General features: G+C 36.6%; 1 protein-coding gene across 4 annotated transcripts in view; it reads left to right on the plus strand.

The window, feature by feature from the left end:
- Fancb (FA complementation group B) overlaps positions 1 to 8,711 on the plus strand; it is a 33,436-nt gene extending 24,725 nt beyond the window's left edge. For all 4 annotated transcript variants that reach the window (XM_008840888.3, XM_029567251.1, XM_008840889.3 and 1 more), the window contains 4 exons: positions 2,011 to 2,174; positions 6,552 to 6,973; positions 7,081 to 7,342; positions 7,816 to 8,711. In XM_008840888.3, coding sequence (XP_008839110.1) covers positions 2,011 to 2,174; positions 6,552 to 6,973; positions 7,081 to 7,342; positions 7,816 to 8,227 — 1,260 coding nt within the window. In that variant the 3' untranslated portion in view covers positions 8,228 to 8,711. The remainder of the gene's footprint in view (positions 1 to 2,010; positions 2,175 to 6,551; positions 6,974 to 7,080; positions 7,343 to 7,815) is intronic.
- Positions 8,712 to 9,253: the final 542 nt, after the last annotated feature.

Genomic DNA, 9,253 nt, shown 5'->3' on the forward strand with positions numbered 1-9,253 from the left:
TGTTTTCTTTTTTTAACTTTACTCATTCTCCCATGGCTGACCTGCTTCAGGCATGTTGCCTCTGTTCATGCCAGTGTAATAGTGTAGAGAGTTAGTGTCCTAGTTTGTTTCTTCATTGCTGTGACAAAACACTCTGACCACTACCAACTTGGGGAGGAAAGGGTTTATTCAGCTTACATCTCCCAGGGAGCCCAAGGTAGGAACTCAGGGCAGGAACCTGGAAGCAAGAACTGGAACACAGGCCATAGAGGAATGCTGCTTACTGGCTTGCTTCCTTGGCCCCTGCTCAGCCTGCTTTCCTTATGCAACACAGGCCCACCTGCCCAGGGACAGCACCACCCACAGTGGGTTGGGCCCTCCCACATCACTCATCAGGAAGATGCCCTTCAGACATGGCCACAGGCCAGTCCAATAGAGGCAATTCCCCGATTGAGGCGCCCTTAACCCAGGTGTGTCAAGTTGACACTAAAGCTATCCAGCACATTTAGCAACATGAAATCATGCTTCTGCACCTTAAGTATATGCAAAGTGCAGCATAACAGAATTTCAAGAAACCCAAAGAAAGCTGAATATGGAGAAACTTAATGTTACAGTGAATTGACTGGAACTTTAGTGCCTAGCTCTTCTTCCTCTAAATAGGCTGTTCCTGTTTCCCATGCCTTATATTTACATTTCAGTCTTAACAATATGAGAGGCGTGGTCCCATATAATCTTGTTGCACTAAGAAATGTAAGAAAAACCCATCCTGTTGTAGTTCTATATTGCTGTTAGCTTACAATATTCATTAATAAGATTGCATCTCCCCATTCCCTTTTCCAACCTCCCTCAGTTATTTATTTATATAATTTAGTTAGTTTTTTATGTATATGAGTGATTTACCTGCATGTATGTATGTGTGTCCGTGCCATGCAATTCCTATGGAGGCCAGAAGCAGGCATCAAATCCCCTGGAATTGGAATTACAGGCAGTTGTTAACTACCATGTGGGTGCTGGAAACCAAACCTGGGTCCTCCACAAAAGCAGCCAGTGCTCTTATCTGCTGTGTCATCTCTCTAGCCACCCTCTCCCCTCAGTTATTTTGCTAGTATCATAAAAACCCAAAATGTTTAGAAAGTAATATATTGACATCATTGTACATGGCCCCATTTTTGGCCTTTTACATTCATTTTTAAAAACAAGCCTGACAGGTAGTAAATTTCCTCAGGTTTCAAATGAGTGGCCTGTCCTCAGATGTCACAGTCAACAGAATCTTCAGATTCCTATTGACAAGTTAGTCAACTATTGCCTAACTACTCTACCTTTTTTCAGTAATCACCACATAGAGAGGAAGTATAGAATTGGTTTATGAGTGGTATTTAGAATGGTGACTGACATAAAAGTAAGCATTCAAAAAGTAATACAGTTACTTCACTAATTCTATAATATTGTTACTATAAATCTTTATGGAAATGACTTTGAGTATGGTCTGGATATTAACAATAAAATTTTAGCAAAATTCTGTAGATAACCCATCAACAGATAATTTAACCTCTTGTATTAAAATGGAAGTTTAGTTTGGGGCTTAGTGCAAGTTATAGATTGGCTTGTCATGGGATATAGATTTGGGATATATGTTTTCAGACATTATCAAAATGCATGCCACTTTTACCTCTCTGCTGGCTCTATATTGGATAACTCATCTTCCAGTCAGGTCATGATTCCTGATCTGAATAATTATGTTTCATGAATTTTATTTTAGTAAATTATGCATAACCTATAATATAGCATACTATAATTCTATTTTAAAATTTCCAGGGGTGTCCAACCTTTGACATTGTGACATGATGTTGTCATCTGCAAATATGGTGGACTTCATTCATAGTATCCTGGTACACATGATGGCCCATGGGCCTCGCTGGGCATGCATGGTTAGGCCATAAATCCTGACCCAAAGCTGATCTACTTTATTCTAATTTTGCTACATTCAGTGCATTTTTCGTAGTCAGTTATTTTAACACATTTTTCTTTAAGGAATGTCTTGTTCTTTTTTGTGGAGAAGAAGAAAACAGTGTCCATACCTCTAATGAAAACTTGTCAGACACTTTTCAAGAGCCAGAACACGTTATAGAGCAGACATGGTGTCGTGTACTAGATGATAACTTGGTTGTTGGAGTGAAAGTCACATTTTTGAAACCGTAAGTAAATTTTAATATGGCAATGTTACATTCATGCTGTAGACCAGTATTGTCTACCACAAATTATTGCAAGCAACGTGTAATTTTAAATGCTCTGGTAGCCTGTGTTAAAAAATTAAACAAAAGCAAGTGAAATTAATTTTAATATTTTGTTGAATGTCTTCAATCGAAAGTATCATTTCCATATACAGCCAATGTAAAAATTATTGAGATATTTAATTTTCTCCTAGTGAGCTTTTGAAAGTTGACTTTCTCTGACACATTGCAGTTCATAGTCATTACGTTTCTTCAGGTTAATAGCTCTGGGTGTCTTAGTCATCACTGCTCTGCAAGTATGCCTCTTATACAGATGCATTGTGTTTATAGGAAGAGAGTGACATTTAGGAAATTAAGGTGCTGTTCTCAGGGTGGATGTAATTAAACAGCACATGGAGCTTTTTATCAAACATTGGGAGGACTTAGGAACATTCAGAGACTATTAACTCACATGGATTGGAGGTTTAGTTAGGTAAGAAAGTCTCTGCTAATAGGGGATTTTTCCCCTTTGAGCTATTGAAATCATAGATAAGGGAGTAATGGCTATGTTGTCTGCAGCCTAGCAAAGCCTTTTTCCATAAAATAGTCTTTTGTTCTTTTGCTTCAGTCCATTTCTTTTTTTTTTCCTGAGGTGGAATCTCACTCTGTGGCCTAGGTTGGTCTAGAGCTCTCTGTTTATCCCAGCTTGGCTTCGACCTAGTGATCTTCCTGTCTCAGCCATCCCAGTTGCAGGAAGACAACTGTGCATTGCCATGCCCTGTTGCCTATATCATTTTGGTGCATTGATAATAGATTTGGTTTGCTAATGTTTGGTCAAGAATATTTGTAATTGTGTTTATGAGTGAAATAGGCTTGAAATCTTCATGAATAATACTTTCTTGGTTTTAGTACCAAGGCTGTAGTAGGTTGTTCAGCCATTTATGTGTGTTGAGTCTTGCTGTGTTAGTGCTGGGGCTGGCCTAGAATTCCTGGCCTCAAGTCATCTTCTTACCTCAGCCTTGCAAATAGCTGACACTATGTTTATTTTCCCATTCTCTAGCAGATTGTATAAAAATCAGAATTATCTGTGCTTTGACATTTGGTTGTACTGGTCTAGAAAATCATAGATACGTGCCATTCTCTTATGAAATGACTTTTAAATGATGGGTCAGTTGCTCTAAGACTTGTGAATAATTCAGATTTTATTCTTAAATGGCCTTTGCTTATATTTTCTAGTAATTCATTTTATATTAATGGTGTTCTTTAAATCTTATATTTATTATTTTTATGTGTATGAGTGTATTGCCTACATGTATGTAAGTACACCCATGTCGTGCAGTGCCCTCAGAGACCAGAAGAAGGCGTTGGATCCTCTGGAACTGTAGTCACAAATGGTTGTTAGCCACCTTGTGGGTACTTGGACCTGGACCTCACTCTTCTGTAAGAGCAGCCAATGCTGTTAACAGCTGAGCCATCTCTTGGGTCCAGTTTTCTAGCAGTTTCATGCTAGGATACTTACAGATATTTGTAACTATACTGTCAGTTGTTTTTCATTCTAAACCTTGTGTCTCTATAGTTCTTAAACACTTTTGCCAGAATTTTGTTCTTTAGTCTTTTTTAGCAATTTTTAAGGTTTTTGAATTTTCCTATTTTATTAATTTCTAGTCCTTTATTTTCTTATTTCTTTAGACTTATACTGTTATTGTTTTCCTAACTCTTTCATCATAATATGATCAGATGAGGACTTCTTCCATTAGGGTGTTGAAATTCCTGGCTCTGAGAATTGACATTTTAAAGAAATTCTTTATTATTTTCAATTTTATGTATATGAGTATTTTGCCTGCAAGTATGTAAGTGTACGGATGTTGTGCAGTGCCCACAGATGTAAGAAAGGGTGTTGGATCCCCTGCAACTGGAGTTAAAGATGGTTGTTAGCCACCATTGTGGGTGCTTGGAATAGAACCCAGGTCCTCTGCAAGAGCTACCAGTGCTCTGAACCTTTGAGCTATCTCTCCAGCCCGTTTTTCTTTTTCTTTTTTTTTTTTTTTTAACAATGTGAGGAAATGTTAGAAATGCTGTTAGACCTGTTCCTTCTTTGTTCTGTGTTTCTTGACATACCTTTCATACCTTCTGTTCATCTCTTTGGCTTCTAGGTTGTTACTTCTGTTTTGTTCACTAATTTTATCTTCAGTTTTCTATTCAGCTATTTAATCTAGTTGCTGCATTTCTAATTTTTGTTACTTACATTTGTCTCAAGATCAGTTTGCTTCTTTTTAGGTCTGCCTGGTCCTTTCTACATTTTTATTTTCTTAAAATGCTAAACATAATTACTTTTTAAATGTTTTAATTACCATCTATAAAAACGAATCCATCTATCAGCTCTCATCAGTGAAGCTTCCTCATGCAACAGAGGGCCATGAACACAAAGGACACAAATGGCCAAAGTGTAGAGAAAAAGAGACGGTAGAGTGTGGGTCCCTGGCTAGGACTCAAACTTCACCCACCCAGGACTCAGGGACCATTGTGGAAGAGGCACTAGAAAGACTGTAAGAGCCAAGGGTGGGGGTAGACGCATGAACATGAGGAAACAGAGTCTTTCAGGCCCCTAGGACCTTCCTCATATTACAGCACTGGTGACAGCATGCACAAGACCCATGCAAACTCACTCAGACAAAAACCAGCATAGAACTGGGGAAATGGACAGGAGGCCACAACTTTGGCAAAGAACTATTTATTGGCAGCTGATCACTGCTGGGTGAGGGAGAGTTGATCTTTAAGGGAGTGACAGCAGACAGGCTGAACAGGCTCCAGTTGATGAACTCACACTGAAGTACATCTGGGTAGACAAACTTGACTAGATAGGCCTTAACATCTATTTCAAAATGCATGCAATCTTGTGGGTGGGCTATGGTGGAGGCTGCAGATAGGGAAGGGGGGTCTAAATATTGTTAAGATGTATTACATGAAATCCACAAAAATTCAACATAAAACATTTTTAAGAAGTTAATAATTCCCCTGGTACATGTTCACATTTCTCATTTGTCTCAAATTCAAAATAACTCTTAAAATCATGGGCTAAATAATACCTATAAGTTGGCCTTCACTGTGTATGTCTCATAATCTCTATGCAACTTTTTGTGTATGTGTGTTTTCCATTGTAATGTATATTTTGAAGAAACCAAGCATTTTGCCCTATCAATTTCTATGGGCTCTATTTTGCTCATTGTATCCTGTGGTGTTTGTTTAGCATGTTTCACTGTCTCCTGTAGTTCCTTAGTAGAACTGATCTGTGAGGCTGGGTCAGAGTGATGCTTTCAGTTTTTGTTAAGAGAATACTGACTAGATATGGTTTCATCACGAAACATGTAAAAATGCTTTTTTTGTTTATTAGCTAGAATACTTTAGAAAGAAAAACCCCTCATCGGTTACCCTTTGTGTAATATAGTTTGTGATTTAGAAACAAAAACTTGGACATTAAAAGGTGTTTGTTTGTACCTGAGTGGGTGGTTGTTTCTAGGTATTTTTGATGTGCAGAGATAAGAGATACCTGTTTGGTTGGTTGTGAAGTTTTTTGCTTAGGGATAAACTCAGCATAAATGCATGCTGATACCTCCAATTTAGACTAAATATTATCACCCCCAGCCTTGGATCTCAATCTCTCTTCCCTTACTGGAAATCCCAATTATCAGTTGTACAAACAAAATTACTCACTTTATTCATTCCACGGTCTATATGTGATGTTCTCAGAATAAAATATGAGCAGTATAATTATTACAAGTTGCTTCTTTAAAGGTTTTTCTTTCACAAATCTTAGTAAAACTCATTAGGTAATAAAATTCCTCTCTCTGGTTTATATCACCATTCTTACCTGTTTTACTCAATAATGTTGATAGAGTTGGAATATACTGAAAGAAATCTGTTTATAAATTGTTAGAAATGTAAATCAGAGAAAAAGTTCTAAAAGGTAAGCAATATTCTATATTTAAAAGAGATTTTATATCATTTAGGTGAGTATAAGATACAATTTTTACTTTAGAGGTGTTACTGAAACTTAAAATGAATAATTTCTTTCTTTTTAAAAAGGAAGGAAAAAGCCAACCTCTAAAATAAAATGAAGATATTATTTTACCATTTCTAAAATCATTTTCTAAAAGTTCAGCGTATTTCCACTGCTATTTCCGGACCTTTAGAAATTGGTTTGCCTTTGACTCTTAACTCTTGTTAACTGTGGTTTATTTTACATTGAAATGATGTTTCTGAAGGAAAGAGAGAGTAAAGTTTTTGTTTTTTGTATAAACATTTAATTCTTGGATTTTTATTTTCAAATGAGCATGTAAGACTAAAGCAAACATTTTTTCCCAGATTTCCAAATGATATGACTTTATCACTGATGATGGATCAAAGCAGCAGCTCCAGCTTTCAGCTTATTAAGTATCAAAATCAGACGGTTAGTTTGAGCATTGATTCATCCTCAGAAGCATATTTGATGCCAAGTGAAAGAGGACCACAGATAAAAAAGATCAAGTTGACCTCAGATAGCAAGGAGGAGGAAAGCTGCTTTTGTGGACAAGCATCTGAGAGAGAATCTACACACATCATTACTGCTGTCACATCACTTTCACCATTTTTAGCACTGAATAAATTGTGTTGTACTCTGGTGCTGCACAGCAGTGACAGAGATAATGATAAATATGACTGTATTTCATGTGGGAGACTTGTTTATACTGTAGAACATCTTTTTAGTAAGAGCTCTCTACGAACATTCCTGAAGAAGAAATCAACAGGTAATTTGGAGTGTTTTTATTATGTATCTAATTGAATCAGAAGATTTTTGAAAACTGATAGTAGACGTAACTGAATACTAGAATTTGTGGTATGTTTTCTCTCTTAGACAATGTGGAAGACCTTTTGTCACTTCTTGCAATATTACACAAATCCTGTTTTCACATTATGTCACCTCCCCAGACCCCAAACTTAATGAAGATGTGGCTCTTAAAGTACATGGATTGTGAAATAATGAAGGAATTTCCAGAAATACACTTTTATCAAAAGCCACGAAATTGTGGGACACTGTTCTACTGGAAAAAGAGAAAATCACTCTTCTACTGGGAACAGAGAACAGTATTTGAAGGAATTTTAACAGTATATTGCAGGTAATGTGCTTCCAATTCAGATCAGTCCAGAGAAGGTAGTGTGTGTGAGTGGTGTGTATATGGTCCGATAATGATCTTCATGTGGAGTTCTGGGCTAAGGTATGTCAAAACCATTGCGTGAGATAGCATGATTTGAGAGAAAACTAATGTCTCTGCTTTAATTTTTTTGGTTTTGGACCTTTTAGACTCTAGTAATTATTTTTAAGTTTATTTTTACCTCTTTAGTGAAATTTAAGAAAATGTACTGTTCTTATTACTGAATAAAAGCTATACATTTGGGCCAGTAACATAACTGATAGCTAACTTAATCGAAATGGCATACATTTATTTGATTGCTATTGTCACAATTTTATCAATGAAAACATGCATTTTTGTCAATCATGTGTTTTTAAATGAGCATTAATTGATTACAAAAGTATTTTGATGTAACTATTTTGTGGTATCTCAATTTTAGTATGTTTGTTTAATTACAGAAATCAAAGCATTTTGTTCGAGTGCCTTCAGCATCTTATCACACATCTGCCTACGAACTGTTTCTTCAAATATCTGAAATTCGGAAGTAAGGATTTCCTAATTGATCATTTGGCATTTGTTTTGGAGAAGGAACTAGTTACGTTTGGCTCAGTTTCTACTTCTGCCTTGCATAATGTTGGAAGTAGATTTGTGCATGAGTGTAAAACAAATGAAGAAAAGGAAAGTGCCAGGACCGACTCTTCAAACAGAAGCAATAAAATTCATCTGCACAAGAGACAAGTTGAGAGAGAAAGGATAATGATGGACATGAACCTTAGATTGAGCACTAACGTTTATACAGAGATGAATTTGGCATTAGCTGAGATTCAGTTGAAATCAGACCTTATTGCAATGAGCCTGGCCTATCTGTAATTACATTTTTTAAAAAGTTTGTTTTAAAATGTCTCCACTGTCATGAAGTGTTGACTTCACCTGTTATATGCCTGCTTTGTTAATAGAAAGAGAAAAGCTTATCAGAATCAATTAGAATCTTTTACTATAAAAATTAAAACTTCTAATGTATTTTTTTACAGTATTTAGGATCTTGATTTCTTTCTTTTTTTCACACAGTGTAGTCCAGGCTGGTCTTGACGTCATTATGGAGTCCAGGCTGGCCTCAGTTTTCCTGCCTCAACTGAGATAGCAGGCATGCGCCACCACACCCAGCAGAGTCTTTAGTTTTGTTGTTACACAAAATATTTGTAATAGAGCAGTCCTTATGTGGGGTCATTTTGACTCCCTCTGCTTCCTCCTCCTAATGTACAGTGTGTTTGACTGTGTCTGAAGACATTTTTGGATTGTCAGAATTTGTGGGGCTGTATGTTATATAATTTAATAAAACAAACTAATAATTAGGTTAGTGATACTTTGTGCTGGGTGATTGTCTGTTGGGGGGAGAGGGTTGTCCTATGCATAGTAGGAGGTTTAGCCTCATTTCCGTCCTCCTTTCCCCACTAGACACTCATAGTACTCCCTATCTACTCCCTCCAGGGTAGTTGAGGCCAGGATGCCATGAAACCTGCTATGCCCTGGACAGGCCCTCACAACAAAGAATTAAATCCAGTTCAAGATGCCAGTAATTCGGAAGTTGAGAAATCTTTGTATTTTTCACTTAAGACAGATACAACAGTATTTTGCTCTAATTTTTTAAAACTTAATCCTTTTCTTCTATTGTGCTTAGTAAAAAAATAGATGAATTCAGTAAGATGGCCAGAAACCCCAAGTGTCTGTAAATATTTAGCTCTTCTGGAAAATTAAATAATTAAATGTAGAGTCTGAGTGAGATCGGTTCTTGAGACCAGTTAAATGGTGAGATAGCTGCTCTGAAGTGGAGTTAGTCTGTAGGAATGTGAAAATTATGTTTTTTTTTTTCCTAAAAAGTACATCTTTCTCAAAAGG

This window comes from Nannospalax galili, unplaced genomic scaffold (genome assembly GCF_000622305.1).
Source record: "Nannospalax galili isolate Female #2095 unplaced genomic scaffold, S.galili_v1.0 scaffold521, whole genome shotgun sequence".
Classification (NCBI taxonomy): domain Eukaryota; kingdom Metazoa; phylum Chordata; class Mammalia; order Rodentia; family Spalacidae; genus Nannospalax; species Nannospalax galili.